At 40.1% G+C, this 19,651-nt stretch overlaps 1 protein-coding gene across 2 annotated transcripts; it reads right to left on the bottom strand.

Annotated features, from left to right (window-relative positions):
• Nucleotides 1-5,421: 5,421 nt before the first annotated feature.
• On the bottom strand, nt 5,422-7,066 carry pou3f3a (POU class 3 homeobox 3a). 2 transcript variants are annotated; one of them, XM_060928731.1, is made up of 2 exons: nt 5,804-7,066; nt 5,422-5,529 (listed from the first exon to the last, which is right to left on the bottom strand). In XM_060928731.1, the coding sequence occupies exons 1-2, from the start codon at nt 7,064-7,066 to the stop codon at nt 5,422-5,424; spliced, it is 1,371 nt and encodes a 456-aa protein (XP_060784714.1). The 2 variants fall into 2 exon arrangements, with proteins under 2 accessions (XP_060784714.1, XP_060784715.1); XM_060928732.1 differs by having other exon boundaries at nt 5,483-5,529; nt 5,764-7,066.
• Between the last annotated feature and the right edge of the window lie 12,585 nt (nt 7,067-19,651).

Below are 19,651 nucleotides of genomic sequence, written 5' to 3'. Positions count from 1 at the left end.
GAGAGAGAGAGAGAGAGTTTGCATTGTGTTTTAGTTTAGCTCTTTGCATGCGTGAAAGATACATTTATACTATTATGTGGGTGGGTGTATGTCCATATTGAAAACTATGTTCTACTAAAAGAGCACTATACACATATACATGTTGTTTTCATCCACTTGGAGTTTTTTTTTAATCTCATCACTTTAATGGTAGGGCCTAGGATTAGCACATGATACACAATAACCATCTAGTCTTCATCACTTCTGCACAAAGTTTGGAGAACAATTACCAGCAATTAAACCACTGCCAGTTATATAAAGAGATAATTATGTCCCTGGTGTATTGCACCAATTAGCAACTTTTATTTCAACTTCCAAACTCTCTGATTTGGAACATGACTTGTTTCCAACAGCTTAAACAACAGGAATTCTTGCACTTGTCCCTTTTAAATGTAGATAAGGGAATATGATAGCATATAAACTGAAAAGTGACCTCTTGTCTTTGAAAGGATTTTGTTGATTTATGTTAACTATGCCATTTTGTTTTTGCCTAATTATCATGATTATATTGTCCCAGGAAAATACTGTCAGTAAAGTGACATTTTGAGTCTGACATCTGAATAGAAACCTTAATTTTACACATCATGTTTAAGGGCATCTGATCTAATTTTGAATCCATTTTGTCAGATTTTATATCTCTGTGTTCATTTTCAGTAGGATAAGATGTAGGTGATTTTCCGTTCTCTTGGAACAGCATGATTGTGAGAAATATGTCAAGTCTGTTTAAGCTATAAACAGAGATGTGTGCATGCCTGTCAGGAAAAATGATTGTCCCTTTCATGATTTCAGTACAAAGCTGACTCTGGTTCTACAAATCGATGATGTTTTTCCAAATCCAACTGGATTTAAGTCTTGTAGATATGTTATTATGTTTAAAAAGTTATTACTTGTCCCCAGAAAGCATGAGATGCTTGCAAAACTATTTCTAGTTTTTGTATGCCTGAAGGGCATAATGGCTAACTCCAAATACCTGTGTTCAAATGTAAGTAATCTATTAAACCACAGAGCCCACAGACTATTTCCTCTCTGCCTCAAATCCTCCAGTTAATGTGATAGCCACAGCAGAAGCTTGAGAACCTTTCACCTCATTCTTTGCTTCTTTGCCTTTTATTACTCTCCATCTTTCTTTCCCTTTTGTGTTTCCTTTCCCCCATACAGCAAATCAACATGTATGCATGTTGCCAATAACATTTTACATGAGTCCAAGTCCAAACATGGTATGAATCTGGTAAAGTTTGTTATTTATTGGCCAGCAATGTAACCCATAGATTTCATGCATTTTATCTTTAATTAACTTATAGGTCAAGCTGAACCTCTCCATGTGCATAATGGGTTTGTTTGTTTTTTTTTGTGCACCCTCTCAACTGTTGCAGTGACTGATCAGAGGCACTGATGCATTTGGTCCTTAAGTCTCAAATACAGGGCATGCTGTGACATGCTGTCACCTTGGCAGTTACACTGCTGGGGTGAGATGCTTGCTGGGCCTGATGGGATCTTCCGGGCTTCGTGCCATGGACTTATGGCAGGTGCATGACACTGGTCTCATGGCCACTGACAGGGTCTGTTTCTATAATCCCACTAGTGCCTAACACCATGATTTCAGGATTTGAATTCCGAGAATTCCCAGTCCAATAGCATAAATGTTTGCTAAGGGGCCCCCCCCCCCAAAAAAAAAAAAAAAAGTTTAATGTTGAAATCTGATTTCTACTAACCCAGGTCAGAACTTCCCCAGAGCACCATCACAAATCATCATTGACTGATAGAGCGCGCATCACAAGAAACACACACTCTCTCTAACAGTTATAACCATCTTCACTTTACTATTCTTGTAGGATAGTGGGCCTAATTTCTAACACTGTAAATATGATATTATTGTTTCCTTTGGCTACCAAAGTTTGGCTTAATTTCCATGCTTTAATTTCAAGGCTTTCTCACAATACACACGTTTTCCTTTCTTTTCATTATCCATTAGCACAGACTACACAGATTGCAAGCACACGCTGTGCAAAGCCTGCAATAAGGCAGTAATAAGGCAGTAATACGGCAGGCTATACTTAGTTTATGCATGCCTTAGTAAGAGAGCTCTTATTTTTGCAGATGATATGTCCAAAAGATGGCGCTAAATAAAGGCAGTAGTTTTCTGTCTTGTAAGAAATTTACAAAATAAATCGTTGTGTTTTGATTCTCTCTCTTATGAGTTTATTATGTTTTCGCTATAATAAAGTACCCTACTGAAGAGGGAACTGGATTTGAAGAAGCACAAAACTGCAGGTTCAGATTGATACAGTCCATAAAACTTAACTTTAGGAGAATTCAAACATCTAAATGTAAATTTCATCCAAGCCATCAAGGTTTAGAAGAGACAAAACAAAACAAAATCTGTTTATGTATCCTTTTTAAAAAACTGACAAAAAAGATATTTCGAGTAGAACCTTAATTTAGTCTGTAAGAATTATAACAAGGAATACTGTTTGAGAAAAGGAAGAACAACATAAAAAGTCTACTATTGCTACAAAAACAACTAACTGTATAATAATAATAATAATAATAATAATTATTATTATTATTATTATTATTATTATTATTATTATTATTATTATTATTGCTGTTGTTGTTGTTGTTGTTGTGTTTTGCTGTTAAAAACACTACACCACCACCACCACTACTATAAGTACTACTACTGCTGCTAATAATAATAATATTGATGATGATGATGATGATGATGATGATGATGACTTATTAATTGAACAACAGTGCTATTATAAAGCACATCTTCTTATAGGCTCTGAAAAAAATTTGCATTCAGGTCTCAACCGTGTGTGTGTGTGTGTGTGTCTACAGTATAGTGCTACTGCCGCGCCAAATTTGAGCACAGGTTGAATTCCGTTGCCATGCAACCGGTGTGTATTAAATCATCCGCGAAATTTAAATGAGTGTGTGTGTGTGTGTGTGTGTGTGTGTGTGTGTGTGTGAGAGAGAGAGAGAGAGAGAGAGAGAGAGAGAGAGAGAGAGAGAGATGGGTTGAATTGTCAGTCGCTAACAAAAGTTCTTAAGGAAGACAAAACAGAACGAGTGAAGCCACTGCGGGGGTTCAGCCCACAGACTGGGGCAGCTGAAAGCGTGCCTCCTGTCCCACCTCTAATAGAGAGCAATATAATAACAAAATACGTAGAAAACGAAAATGGAGAGCCACTACCTCATTCATATACGTGTCTGAACAAAGTCTAGGCCTAGATTTAAAAATAACGGCTATTGAGACATGATCCTATAGTGCGCGCTTTCACACTGCGATCTGATAGAAGGATGTGGGTCCTCTCTGCACTCAGTCAGCTACGTGGCAGGCATACGGATTTACACACACACACACACACACACACACACACACACACACACACACACACACCACAAACCTTCATTCCGAGCAGCGCTGAAGTTGCATCACCTCGCTTTTATTCTTTACGCGCAGTAAACTGGCCTTTATGTTCTCACATGGCCAATGAAGACTTAAAAACACTGAAGGAAAAAAATAAAAACGTGTCATTATTCCGCCACCGTGTTGCCTATTTCATGTTGTAGCCTAATGCTGACAAAAATATTTCACGCGTAATTACCGTCACATAAACTCGGCTCATTCTAATCCGTTTGCATTATCACTGAATAGTGAGCAAATATTAGTCAGTTATTAAATTAGGCAAAAATAATGAATGTTTTGCATGTGATATGTGAACAGAAAGAAACCAACTAGGTATTAAAATGATCAATGAGACTAGCCTACATTTTGAGGATAGTGAAACAAGCTACCTGCATGGAACCTGCTGATGGGGTGTGAGATTAACTATAGATATAGTCCCATCTTCTGAATCAAAAATATGCGGTTTAAATGAAATCATTAGCATCCCAGCGCTTCAGAATGGTTCACCTTGTCACACGTTCACATACTGATATATAACTTTTAAACTTCTATGAGGCCTGATTAAAAATAATACTAAATACTGCATGTTTATTGACGTGTCAATAAATTTGCGTATTTGTTAGGCCACGTGTCAGATTACATGTGGCACTGAAATTGACCTTGTAAATAATGCTAATAATAATATTAACAAATGAAACGTTTGCATAATGCAAAATTATGACAGTACAGTCAAATAAAAAAAAATAAATCGGCGCATAAATAGCCTACACACCCACCCACCCACCCACACACACACACACACACACACACACACACACACACACACACACACACACTTATGTGTATGTGTGTGTGAGTAGGCTATTTATGCGCCGATTTTTTTTTTTTACCCTATTGGTGAGTAAGTAAATAATTCGCATAATTTAAAACTCATTCACAAACACTGGGTATTTTGTTTTCTTTTGACACTTTGCATCTCTCCATGTTTTTAATTGCATTCAGATCATCCCTGTGATGTTCATATAGGCCAAGGGTGAACATGGAGAAAATGTACGATTTCCATATAAACGTCCATAGGAAAAAAGGGCTTATCGATTTCCACAATTTCCAACAAACGAATTAGATTTATCACATGCTGCGGCCTGAAAGAGGAAAAAAAGCAAAAACAAAACACAGCGCTGTTACAATTTATCAAATTTATTGTTCTCAATCACCTCTGACTGGATCAATACTGAACTTAAATAACAATCACAGGGAAAAAAATTGTCAGCCTATCAGATTTATCAATGTGCTGTTCTGAAGGCAATTTTAATAACCATATTGTGGTAGTCTACTAACTGTATATTTTTCGGATTTAAAGCAGGAGATGAGAAGGGTGAACATGAAATGCTACTTCTATAAGAGAAAGCTCACATCTCGCAACATTTCAGGAACTTCATGAAATACTCCAAAGGTGTGATTCCAGTAAAAAATATAAAGTAAGCTGATCACCACTGAGAATTCATATAGTCAAATTTATACAGACTTATCAAAATCGGCAGCCTACTGCATGGAAAGAGCAGTAAAAGGGATCAGGTACAGAATTATTCAGCCAAACAAAAACAGTGTCCGCAGAGAGGACGGGCTGAGAGACGAATAAGTGCATTTTAAAATCCTTTTTCTGTGTGAAAACTATTCACAGAAGTCCGGTCCACAAACAAAATATATATGAAATAGAAAAACTGTAGTTTATAACACATGAAGACTAAAAAAAAAAAAAAAAGATTCTGGTGAGAACTGCAGAAAAAATTAGCTCTCATTGAAACGAATAATATAATTCCTCAGCTTGGAAAGGCGACGCCGCCGCAGTTCGTTGCACTCATTTGGTTCTGTTCAAGTTCATGTCAGTCATTTACTCATGTCTCTCGAGGGCGAGCCATAAACATATGGTTGTTTTTTGTTTGTTTGTTTGTCTGGTTATGGTTGTGCTGTCAATGCACCAGAATGAGCTGTCGATAGGAGCTCGAAGTTGTGTCCACCTGGTCGTCGGGTTCATCTTTCAAACTTGCATCTTTTAAGCAATCTACCACAAAGCTCTCCTGAAACACAGAGCAGAGACAGCCATTTAAAGTTAGGGAACATACCGGAGGTCATCAGGCAGAATTTAAAGATGAGTTTCAATGATAAATTTGAGGGGTTTTTTTTCGTAAATGCACATTATCTGCTCAAGCGTAAATTCTCACATTTAAACTGTTTTTTCCCCTTTAATGTTCATTCAGTTAACTGATGTGTGCATGGGGGAAAAAATCAGTTCTATGTCTCAGTGAACATACGTTTGCAGTCCATGGACGGGGGCGGTGTGTCTGCACTCACGTTGACGACCTGAGAGTACACGTCCTCCGGCGTCTGGCCCACACCAGGCGGTGTCATCCTCTTCTCCTTCTGTCTCCGGTTGCAGAACCAAACTCGAACCACCTCCTTTTCCAGCTGCAGACTGTCCGCCAGGGAGGAGATCTCCTGCGCAGAAGGTTTAGGGCATTTGAGGAAGTGACTCTCCAAGGCCCCTTTTACGCTCACCTCTATGGAGGTGCGCTTCTTGCGCTTGCGGCCCTGCGCCGCTATTTTGTCGATGCTCGTAGGGCTGCCGGTGCTCGAGTCGGCCTCTTCCAGCCACTTGTTCAGCAACGGCTTGAGCTTGCACATGTTCTTGAAGCTAAGCTGCAGCGCCTCGAACCTGCAGATGGTGGTCTGTGAGAAAACGTTGCCGTAGAGTGTGCCAAGAGCCAAGCCAACGTCGGCCTGCGTGAAGCCGAGCTTGATGCGACGCTGTTTGAACTGCTTGGCGAACTGCTCGAGGTCGTCGGAGGTCGGCGTGTCCTCGTCTGAATGCGAGTCGTGGCTGTTTACGCCGTGGTGCTGCGCGTGAGGATGGTGCGCGTGCTGCTGCTGCTGCTGGTGGGGGTTATGGTGAGGATGATGGTGATGGTGGTGGTGGTGATGATGGTGACTGCCGTGGTCCATTTCGGGCGATTCGCCGCGCATCAGACCCGGGTGAACCAAACTACTGGCGGGATTTAGCATCCCGTTGACGGTGAACGCACCTGGTTGAGAGTAAATGAGAGCCTGCTGAGACTGTTGCTGGCCCGCGGTGATGGTGCTGATGTGCGCCGCCGTGGTGCCAGCCCATGCGCTTTGGTGCGCCTGGTGAGCTCCGTGAGTACCCCGGTGGTGCAGCGAGGCACCGGAGTGCAGATCGTCTCGGGTCGAAGTGCTCTTGACATCTTGCTGTTGCGGGCTGCCCGCCATTCCCACGGGACTAGTAGACCAAGGCGATCCGGCTTCGGCTGCTGCTGCGGCGGCCGCAGCTGCTGCGGCGGCAGCGGCGTGAGGAAGTGAGGTGACCCACTGATGAGCATGGCTTAACATGTGGCCCCCGTTACTGGCCGCCATGGCTCCTTGCATAAATTCACTCTGCACCATTTTGCCCGCGGGATCTCCTCTGTATCCGGCTGACACTGAAGTAACGGCAGCGCTTCCCGGCTGCATGCCACCTCCGGAGTCCGAGTGCACGGCCGAGCCTGATGAGGAGAGAATGCTGTTGCTGGCCAGGTAAGGATTGGAAGCCGCTGTGGCCATCCCCCCCTCACCACTTCGAACAAATCTACTTGTTATTCCTCCTCCCTGTATTTCCGTAACTTTTTTCCAGCCCTCGACGGCGTGCTCTTTTTCATGAATTATTCACACTGGAAAACTATTATCGGTATTTTGGATTCATACGACGACAACTCGGTAATTAAAAATCCATTAAATTTTAGAGAGGGCGTGTACTTTTAACGTAGAAATCCACATTTTGCGAGAAAAACAAAAACACATTTTCCTTTTATAGAGTCATAATTATTTTAAAAGGCGTTAAATTAGGGTTTCTAGTAATAACCACACAGAGGAAAAGCCTTGCGTCCCGTATGAGCTGACTCAAGGTCCCGATCACGTAAATCCCACATGGAAGCACATCATCGATAGATACCTTTACTGAGGCAAGAAGACCTCGGGATAAGTCTCGCTTTGTAAACTTCCAGCTTGTCCCATCAGCTGCTGTCTCTGTCTTTGGCTCTTACTTTTCCTTGGTCCTCATATTTCATCCACTAACATGCCCCACCTGACTTAAACCGTAAATCCATCTAATCATGCCTAAATTATATTAATTTATGCGCATTTGATGAGAAATTCCACACTTCTTTCTCTTTCTCCCTCCTCGCTTGTCCTCTGACAGTTTGATGCGCTCCTCCCTCTGCGCCGGAGACTACGCGAGTGTTTACGTTCAGCCTGGCGTGCGCGAACCTTCCGCATCTTTCATCCAATCAGGACGCGGAGCTCTGAGAATGACCGACACTCATTGGCTATCTCCTGAGCGAGGGGCAGATCTCCGGGGCGCGGAGCAGAAGCGTCACGTCAAAACAATTACTAAACGTGCACTTAAGCTTAAAGAGCAACAGAACGCAGTGGAAGGTAGGGATTTATGGCTGAAATGGGGTCTGCTAACCTGACAAGACACGGAGACACACTTTGCACTGTTATAGGATCACAATTTTGTTGAGACAAACTCACCAAAAATGTAGCCTCCACAGTAAAGTCCACAGTGTTGAATTAAGTGTTTATTCATGTCCAAGTGGATACAAATGAACTCTGAAAGAATTAATGAAATAATCTAGGTGTTAATTCAAAACTTGGGATTTTGCTGTGTGTGTGGACACATTTACTTTATATAACGTTGTATTCTAACTGAAAAAAAAATAGCTGAATGAAATAATCCTGAAGTTAATTCTGTTAATAAAAATGTAACTGACAGAATTATTAATTTTAAACTAAACTCATAATAAAAAAGTATTTATATGATTATTTAGGACTGGTTATAAAAATGTTTAGGCTGAGTGAAGCAGAGCAGATTCGTGTGCAATCTAACGAGTTAAATATTATCATTGCATTTCTAACGATATATATATATATATATATATATATATATATATATATATATATATATATATATATATATATATATATATCACCACTTTGTACTGGCTACTTTGACAATTCAAAAATTAATTACAAACAATGATATTATATTATTTATGTACATTCATCCACAATAGATTCATCTTGTATAATTGCCCTAATCATCTTATACCTTTAAACATTAAGGTTTTATTTTTATATCTTATTTAATGACATAAAGCTAAAAGTTTGCGTGAGCAAAATTAAGACTCGCACTAGAAAGTGATTCCTTTTGAAAAAAGCAAACGGTTTACTTGAGCATGGTATTGTTTTTTGTTGTTGTTTGTGTGTGTGTGTGTGTGTGTGTGTGTGTGTGTGTGTGTAGCCTATAGTTATTCTTTTAATAAAGCCTATAGGATTTCCTCTTCCAGAAAGTTGAGAGCTGTTGTTTCCAGAGCAGTGAGGACAGAGGGACCCTCCTGCATAACAAGCAACTAGTAACAGTTAGTGCTGATTTTAATTAGCATAAATTTTCATATATTTAAGGGAAATAATAGCGGAGCAGAGCAGAGCGGGGCTCAGTAAAGAGAGAGGAGAGAGAACTGCGCTCAGACAGAAAGCACCGAGACAAACCGCCTGGATTCACTGCTGCAAGTCAGAGAGAAGATGTGCAACAACACCGAATTATTATCAACTGTTACCTCTCTCTCTCTCTCTCTCTCTCTCTAGTGCCAAGGTGAGTGATTTTATATAAAATAGAATAAAATGCAGTTTACGGTCGACTGTGTTTAATCAGATGTAGTCAACAGGTTATGGATGATGCCTCTTTTAGTTTATGTTGATTTTTTGCAGAACACGGAGAATTAGGCTACAGGATCAGTCGTGTTTCTAGACGTCCAGTTAGAAACGTCACAAGTCGCTCTTTTGCTTCACTGAACACTAATCCGGTGATCCGCGATCAGTCCCCTCTGCTACTACATTACCCAAGTCACAGCCACTTTAGTCCTCTTTTGTATAGAAAAAAAAACATAATTCAACTACCATTTTAGATTTGTTCAAATCTGTACACATAGAGCGCACACACGACTAACATAACGCATAGTTTCTATTCGTCAAGTCATCTATGCTTATTAATTTATAGCATTTACTTATGGAGCAAATCGACACTTAATTTAAAGTTTACTTTACGTTAGATCCAGGAGTGATGAAGTTCCTTATCGCCAAATGAAATTTGTTAGGGAGAGGAAGGGAGTCTATACAGAGGGAATATGTGCAGGGAAGGCCATGAGCTTGGTTATGATTCATGCTGAAGTTTCTGCTCGTGTTTAAATGTTCTTCTGAACGGGAGAAATCATCTTCTTCCTTTGTGCTTTGAAGTGTGAGTTCAGCCAGTCGCAGTGTTGCAGTCTCTACAGTGCTGATGAGAGGAAAAGTAGAAGTTCACATTACTGTACATTTGTGATTTCAGAGAGCTATTAATGAACCCTTAGGCTCCTAAATGGCCTCACTAGAGCATGTAATCCTGATCACAGTGTACTATGTATAAGTCTCTCCCTTACACAGCCATGATCGTTGCTCCCACTTTGTGCTTTGTAAAACCTATTACAGTACACCCAGAGCTAAAAGTTTACTTCTGTAACTTACAAGGAAAATATTTTATATGTGTCTGAGTTAAAAGAAAATAGCACCTTCATAATATAATTTATATAGCAGATATTCCTTGATATACTGCATAGCTAGGAGTCTGTGAAATCTGATTTCAGTAATGCATTTGGACTAAAGGGCATGTTGGATTACAGTGTGATTTCTGAAAGTGTGACTTAAGCATTGCTGTTTGTTTTTGTGTGTGCTTACGTTATTCCGTCCTGAGTTATTCCTTCCTCGTAGTCTGTGCCTCTGACACACACACACACACACACACACACACACACACACACACACACACACACACACACACACACACACATTTAAACATACATTATTGTTTTTAAATTTTTAATGTAGCTAATCAATGCTATGCTTGCTACACCTAAATCAAACCTTAACTTTAACATCAGCAAACAAAATGATGGTTCTTTTAGTTAAAAGAAAAGCCTTCCTCAAGTCCCCAGAAGGTAAAACTTTCAGATATTCCTATCATTTCAGGGAAATTTGGCTCTCATCAAAATATAAAAACTTGCCTCCCCACCCCGCACTTATTTTAACAATTATATGGGATTACATTAATCAAACTATATATTTCCCATGGGAGTACACTCATGGATCACAACAAATTAAAGTGAAATTGAATCACACACAGATGCACCTCTGTAACTCAGCCTTTATGTTCTAAACATTTTTTGACAGATTTACATAACGTGAACACAATGCCTATTTCAGGTACATGAGCAATACCAATAACACATATATAAAATCTGCTGTTGGCCTAACCCTGTTTTCTATCCAGCGTAGAGACATAACTATTTGCACTACTACACCAACAGCAACAAAATCCTTCTTCATAATCTGCTGAACAGAATATTCCTCCTGTGACTCTGCAGAGATACAGAGGATTTTATACTGGGAGTATCAGAATGCCACACGACTGGGTAATAGCAGTCCATACCAATATTTGAATTAAGTATAGAACACACACACACACACACACACACACACACACACACACACACACACACACACACACACACACACACACACACACACACGTATGTATGTTTACAGCTTCTCATAATCTGCAGGAGTTTTAACTGTGCACTTTTCTCTTCTTTAAGTGATTACGATTCACATTTCTTTCTCTTCTGCAGGTGAGTCTCAGTGCTTCTGCTAAGCACACAAGGACTTCTTTCAGGGAAAGCTCCTTTACAGAGGCAGGATGGCTGGGATTATCTTTCCTTTTGTGTCCCTCTTTTACTCTCGCCTTCACAACACTGACTGCATAACCCAGCACTACACAGCAGACATTAAAGCTCCTGTCACAAAGAGCACATATAAGATGCTGAAACAAGCTATAAGGATATTGACAGAAAGTGTGCTACTGTATTTGCAAGTTTTTGTAGGTATTTTAGAGCCATGGTTGATGCTGTATCCAAAAATGCCCAGCCTTTATATAAAAATTTGAATTTGACAGTATCTGCAAAAGAGTTATGATCAATACAATATAAGAGCGTATAGCCAAATATTAAAAGGTATAAGACAAGGTTATACATCATCTAGCTTTTCAAACAGTGAAGCTAAATCATGAATAGGTGTTGTTCACCTTCAATGATTTATAGAAACATTATGAATGCAATAATTAACCATGAAGGAGATCTGAGTAATCTACCAAAGACTGGAGTGCTTGCATACACTGAAACACAAAATACACACTTCAGCAATTGTTGCAACTAACAACTGAAATTAGTGATTATATAGTCTACATTTGTCAGCCCTGCGATGATCTGGTGACTTGTCCAGAGTGTACCCCGCCTCTCGCCCATAGTCAGCTGGGATAGGCTCCAGCTTGCCTGCGACCCTGTAGAACAGGATAAGTGGTTACAGATAATGGATGGATGGATAGTCTACATTTGACAAAATCCTTGGTTTTAATTTTTAAGTCATATAGTAAGCATGCACTGTTAACACAATGTATGCATCCAAATCTGCAAGGTCTCTTCTTTCTAAAGGTAGTCTACCATTTTGCACTGAGTACTTTTAAAGAAATACGTTTTCAATTTTTATTCAAGCTCTCCTGTTACTATGCTTCATACCGGTAGGAACAAACCTGGTAGAACAGCTCTTTCCAGCTTTCATTCTCATCATCTGCATTTGCATTTTATTCAGCTTACCAAAGGAAATAGCCTGCAGTGACAAAACTCAAACCACTATGCATATATGAAAGAGAGAGAGAGAGAATGAATGAATGAATGAATGAATGAATGACCACAAGTAAAAGGGATACAGAAGCAGATGGAGTGACAGAGCATCCTGAAAGGAAATGACAGATTATCTCAGAGCTTCTGTCCATTTCCAATATAGTTATAAACCAATCTTCTGCAAAAAGGGAAAAAACACATCAGCATAGCATGCACTGATATGAAGTGCAATCCACTCATCCTTTGTCACTTAACCATAGGTATCTTTACTCAAAATACTTAAAAAGTCCTTCAATAGTATCTAGAGACCAATTTACGAAAATCTCCATGATATTATTACTAGAAAGTGAAGGCACAATGCTGTCCTGTCTGTGACGACTGGGCCATGCTTAGAGGAGTGTGAATCAAGAGAATCCTCAGTCGTTACCTAACGACACACCACAGGTGAGTTATCGTCATCAGACCTTGCTAACTACATGTGGTTTCAGCTTCTCTGACAACGAAAAGGGACCCATCAATGTTTCAGTCCACAGAGAGTGCCTCAAAAAGGCCTTTAAAGTGAGTAAAACCCATTCTCTTTAATTCTGATTACACTCTAAAAGTGTCTTTAGTATGTGGCGGCTAAATTGGGCTATCAGCACTAAGTAGCGGCAGGGAAGAAAAGAACCAATTATGCCAGTCACAGCCAGATGATGATTCTCATCCTCACTGTCTCTCTCCCTCTCTCTCACACTCACAGAGGGAGAGAAATATTACTCTTTTTATGCTGAGATAAAGAGACCACACACACACACACACACACACACACACACACACACACACACACACACACACACACACACACACACACACACACACACCATATCTGTGCCCACCTTTGTGTATGCAACATTTAGAACCTTGCAGAACTAAAATATTAATGTTATTATATCTCTTTCTGCAGATATCAGAAATCTCTATTTTATCTAATAAAGAAATTAATCCTTCTGTCATGAGTGAACCACTGGAGTTGCATTTGCCCAGAGATTTTTAAGTTTGGCTTTCAATACACAGTTAATACACTGATCTAAAACTGTGAAACATTAAATATAATATCATTTGTTGCATTTTTAACAATATAACATGCTCTTTCATTGTATTACTGGAAAAAGCAACAACAAATGAAGTCAAAGAATGCAGAAACGACTGACACTGGATATTTTTTTCTAACTACATTGAAAAGCTAATAAAATTAATTATATAATTTGCATTCCTTGTATCTTTATAATCTCTACAGTAATCTTGTATGTTCATTCAACCTTGACAGGTCTTATAGTCGCTGTCTCAGAGTGTGCTGTGTTTCTACTTCATACCCTCTGACACATCAACATATTCATCACTCCTCAAAGGATGTCAGCGACAGAATTAAAGCGCAGAATATTTGACAATTGGATGGCAATTCACCAAAATAACTAGAAAAGCACTGGAAGAACTAGAAAAGGAGAGCAGAAAAAGTGCAATGTAAGAAATTGGTGAATTTTGGACTATTTTATTTCTTATAAGCCAAAAAAGTACTCGAGGTTTTGACTGCTGTCAAGGAGAGAAAAACAAGAGAAACATCCATCCATCCATTATCTGTAGCCACTTATCCTGTCCTACAGGGTCGCAGGCAAGCTGGAGCCTATCCCAGCTGACTATGGATGAGAGGCGGGGTACACCCTGGACAAGTCGCCAGGTCATCGCAGTGCTGACACATAGAGACACAGACAACCATTCATACTCACACCTACGGTCAATTTAGAGCCATCAATTAGCCTAACCTGTGTGCCTTTGGACTGTGGGGGAAACCGGAGCAAATCCATGCGGACACGGGGAGAACATGCAAACTACACACAGAAAGGCCCTCGTCAGCCACTGGGCTCGAACCCAGGACCTTTTTGCTGTGAGGTGACAGTGCTAACCACTACACCACCGTGCCGCCCCCAAGAGAAACATGGAAAATCTAAATCAATAATGTCAATGTTTCCCCCCATTTAGACACTCTGGGTAGTCACTGTGCTCTGCTGTAGTGATAGCTGTTAAAAGATAAGTGGGCTGTGTCATTCCCAGACTGCTAAGCTGTTTACCTCTGAAACTCCCAGTGCGGGAGCTGCCGCTCATGCTCATTTACCTTACACACAACCTGGAGTTCCTAAGCGGCCACTGGCAATCTGTGCACACTACAAAAATGTCCACTAGAAATAGTATATGAGAGAGAGAGAGAGAGAGAGAGAGAGAGAGAGAGAGAGAATATAAAATGCCTTATACAGTGCCTTGCAAAAGTATTCATACCCCTTGAACTTTTTCACATTTTTCCACCTTACAACCACAAACTTAAAAGTTTTTTATTGAGATTTTATGTGATAGACCAACACAGAGTAGCACATAATTGTGAAGTGAAACGAAAATGATAAATGGTCTTCAAAATTTTAAATAAATAAAAATCTGAAAAATGTGATGTGCATTAGTATTCAGCCCCTCTGCGTCAATACTTTGTAGAGCCACCTTTTGCTGCAATTAGAGCTGCAAGTCTTTTGTGGTATGTCTCTACCAGCTTTGCACATCTAGACACTGAAATTTTTGCCCATTCTTCTTGGCAAAATAGCTCAAGCTCAGTCAGATCAGATGGAGAGCGTCTGTGAACAGCAATTTTCAAGTCTTGCCACAGATGCTCAATGGGATTTAGGCCTGGACTTTGACTGGGCCATTCTAACACTTTGATCTAAACCATTCCATTGTAGCTCTCTGGCTGTATGTTTAGGGTCATTGTCTTGCTGGAAGGTGAATCTCCTTCCCAGTCTCAAGTCTTTTGCAGCCTCCAACAGGTTTTCTTCCAGCATTGCCCTGTATTTAGCTCCATCCATCTTCCCATCAACTCTGACCAGCTTCCCTGTCCCTGCTGAAGAAAAGCATCCCCATAGCATGATGCTGCCATCACCATGTTTCACAGTGGGGATGGTGTGTGCAGGGTGATGAGCAGTGTTAGTTTTCTGCCACACATAGCCCTTTGCATTTAGGCCAAAAAGTTCAACTTTGGTCTCATCTGACCAAAGCACCACATGTTTGCTGTGTCCCCTACATGGCTTCTTATGCCTGTCTTTCAACAATGGCTTTCTTCTTGCCACTCTTCCAAAAAGGCCAGATTTGTGGAGTGTACAACTTATAGTTGTCCTGTGCACAGATTCTCCCACCTGAGCTGTGGATTTCTGCAGCTCCTCCAGAGTGATCATGGGCCTCTTGGCTGCTTCTCTGACCAGTGCTCTCCTTGCTTGCTCTGTCAGTTTAGGTGGACGGCCATGTCTTGGTAGGTTTGCAGTTGTGCCATACTTTTTCCATTTTTGAATGATGGATTGAACAGTGCTTCTTGAGATGTTCAGAGCTTGGGATATTTTTTTTATAACCTAACCCTGCTTTAAACTTCTCCAGAACTTTATCCCTGACCTGTCTGGTGAGTTCTTTGGTCTTCATGATGCTGTTTGTTCTTCAGTGTTCTTTAACAAACCACTGAGGCCTTCACAGAACAAGTGTATTTATGCTGAGAGTAAATTACACACAGTAGGACTCTATTAACTAATTAGATGACTTCTGAAGGCAATTGATTGCACTAGATTGTATTTAGAGGTATCAGAGTACAGGGGGCTGAATACTAATGCACACCACATTTTTCAGATTTTTATTTGTTTAAAATTTTGAAGACCATTTATCATTTTCGTTTCACTTCACAATTATGTGCTACTCTGTGTTGGTCTATCACATAAAATCTCAATAAAAAACTTTTAAGTTCGTGGTTGTAAGGTGGAAAAATGTGAAAAAGTTCAAGGGGTATGAATACTTTTGCAAGGCACTGTAGATAATATACTGCTTCCAGTTTAGTTTCAGTAAAGGCTGTCAACCTTTTCCAGCCTGATAAAGCCAAGAAACATGGTTTTCACAGACTTTCAGACATCCTGCTTTAATAGTTGATCTAAACATTACTTATATTGAAAGCTGTGACTGTTTGAAACTGTGTGAACACTGTTGAATGTTTAACCAATGGTGGGCAATTTTATTCAATCCTATTATATTCCAGGAAGTCCCCAAGATACACAGCAAGTTCAGGAAAGGAACTTGAATTTTTAGGCTTCTCTTCTCAAAGATAACAAAAGGATAAATATTTGTTAGTTTATATATTCAAATGTTTGGGTTTTACTTGTTAGTTTTTGATAATTAATTAAACACTTTAATAACTGAATTATGATATTTAACAATGATTCATGTTCCCCCTTCCCAAAAAAGGTCATAATTCCGTCATAATAACACTGACAACTTGCTGCATTGCATGTTTTACTGCAGTGACATTACTCCAAGAAATAACTTTCTTTTCTTGAAATACATAACATATGATGTATAATGTCAATTTTACAAACCTTACTAATTGTGCATATAGAATTGCCATTCAGAGTATTTTTTTAAATAGAAAAAAATATTAATAAAAAAGATGCCAATATTCAAATTTTGACATTGTCAGATGGAGGGAATAGTAACAGCCATATTTCACAAGAAAGCATAATCAGCATTCATTGAAATACCAGAAGGAGAGTAGTTGTATGCTGATAAAGATTTCAAAGCAGTAGATTCTCAGAGTAAAGAAATATTACTGGAGAGTTAAAGTCATATAGAGATTTGCCAAAGTATTATAAATTAATGTTACCAAAAGTTATGGAATGAAATTAGATTAAGTGTATACTTAGTCAGTGTTTGTACAAACCACTACAATTGAATATTGAACCCTGTTGATGCCATATTTCCCACAAAAAATCTTCTGATTAGTTTTCCAAGATTATTACGCTATGCTTGTGTAATAAAGAGTTTATTTTTATCTAAGTGGCAGAAAAGAAAAAAGAAAAATTGAAAGAAGACTAGAAGACTACCTCAGGTGTATGCACTACCATCTGTAATATTCTGTTATATCTTACTACCTTAAGAAGCTACAAATGATGTACATTATCCTGGCTCTCACCCTCTCTAACCTACAGTGTAATTGAGAGCAGTACCTTTCAGCAACTACACTCATTATCCCAATCCTCCACTCACACAACTCTGGAACTTCTCCAGAGACGAGCTTCAGCTAGGCTGCTGAAGTTGAACTAAACCCTCTCAGTATATCCCACTTTGTCCTTCTTCTTCTGTCTGCTTTATACTCCATTCTCCTCTGTCACTTTCCTGGGCTCACTGTATTCCTTATCTCCTTCTCACAAGAGCTTCCTCAGTCTGCGCCGTTTAGCAGACTGTCACTGTTCAAGCACTGTTTCAGAAAAGCACACACACACACACACACACACACACACACACACACACACACACACACACACACACACACACACTATCATATTTTCTTCTCCCCAAATGTCCCAAGATCATGTGACCTACTATAATGACCAGAAAATCTAAATCAGGATTCCCAGGTACAATTACTCTTCACTTTCCTCCTTCCTTCCTTCCTTCCTTCCTTCCTTCCTTCCTTCTCTCTCTCTCTCTCTCTCTCTCTCTCTCTCTCTCTCTCATGCACTAACAGCCTGTGTGAGTCCTCGGGCACTGAATGTTTTGCTCAGCGCCATGCCATGCTCAGCTAGTACACACTACTGAACAAAAATAAGGAATGCTCTAAATCATCTCAGTAATCCATAGTGACAAGAGCAAGACAAGATTAAGTTCAACTGCACCCTCTTCCTACCACACTCCCTAATGTCATTTTTTTTACTGCAAAGTTGAAAACACCATACACTTCTTTGAAATCTTTTCTAATTTCATATTAAAGTTTCTTTAAATATTATCTATAGAACACTTATGAAAGGTGGAAAAGTAGTTTTTAGTCAAAATAAGTAGTGCAACATTATGGGGGGAAATGTCTATGCAGATGAAATAAAATAATAGATGACAATTGCAATGGCTGATGAGTAGCAGTTTCACACTGCCTTTTTAAAATGTAGCTATTTTATATAGTGAAACTAGAGGAAAAGGAGAACTTTAAAAGGGAACTCATCCTCCTCTAGTTGTCAGTGGACAGTGGAAATTACAGTATGAAGCATACATAGAGGAGTAGTGCAATATCTCAAACAGATCTGTCCAATAAACAAGGATTGTTGTGAGAAATGTACCTGAAAATTGTCAGACAAAAAAAGTTCAACACAAATGAAAAGGAATGTAAAAACCTAGAAAAATACAGGATGCCAAATAAATGGCCCAGAAAAGGTTCAGAGTTCATGCAGGGATTGGCAGCCAAGCTAATATGTAGCCAATTAGCTAAAATCACAGTAAAGCAGGAGTTTAAAAAGGAGGTGAAGGTTGTGTATGATGTGGCCTTCAGGCAGCCATGAGTATCAGGAAAGTGAATGGCACACTCAGCTGCTTCCAACTGTTTCACTGTAAAATATTTGTCTTATGTCCATATGCATGACCCTTTTAACAGTTTATATGTGCTTGCACAGAGTGGCTGCTTATGGCTGTATAACTAATGCCGCTTTTCCACTACAAACGCGGCTGAGTCGGGCTGAGCCGTGCCGTGCTGAGTCGAGCTGAGTGGGGCTGTTGGAGTTGCATTTCGACTACAACCGCGCTGAACCGTGCTGGCTGGAAGTGGGTGGACACATTGGGTGGAGTTAGCGAAAGTGGGTGGACGTCACGTGATGTCGTTAAGCAGCGCAAACAGTGACATCAGTGATCTTTTAAGCGGTAGTCTCACGACCCGGATAGTAAACAATAAACATGGAGGACATGGAGTCGTTAGTGTTGCTGGTCTTGGTGCTGTGGCTTGTTGTCACCGACAACACGGACAGATACTGGCAAGAGCGTATAGATGAGGCGAGGCGCATAAGGCTTCAGAAATTCTCGTAATTCGTAATTCTTCTCCTTCCGGGTTTGCGGTGTTTACAGATCCCAGCGCGCTCGCGGGGCGTGTGTGGGCATGTGAGGACACTCCTCCTCACCAATCAGTGCACAGGGGAGTGTCTGCTCACGCCCCCAGCCTCACTCGGCACGGCTTGGCTCGCTTCAGCCCCACTCCAAAACGGTGCGAGTTTTAGGGGCTAAGCAGGGCTGAAACGAGCTGAGTCGTGCTGGTTTTTGGTAGTCGAAACGCGAGCCGTGTCGGGCTGAAGTGAGCTGAAGCGAGCTGAAGTGAGCTGAAAAAGGGTAGTGGAAAAGGGCCATAACTGACTTGTCTCCTTAAATCATATGCTGGAATATTTCTTGCATATTTCAATATAATCTACAGTATATCTACCACATCTGCAGCATATGGCCAATTACCAGAATTTTTATGTTTCCTTGAAAAATCAGATATTACTCAGATCACGCTTATCGTGGAAGTCTAAGAGCCATTGCT

The sequence above is a fragment of the Neoarius graeffei genome, chromosome 9, assembly GCF_027579695.1.
Source record: "Neoarius graeffei isolate fNeoGra1 chromosome 9, fNeoGra1.pri, whole genome shotgun sequence".
Taxonomy (NCBI): Eukaryota; Metazoa; Chordata; class Actinopteri; order Siluriformes; family Ariidae; genus Neoarius; species Neoarius graeffei.
This window is presented reverse-complemented; position numbering and strand designations above follow the sequence as displayed.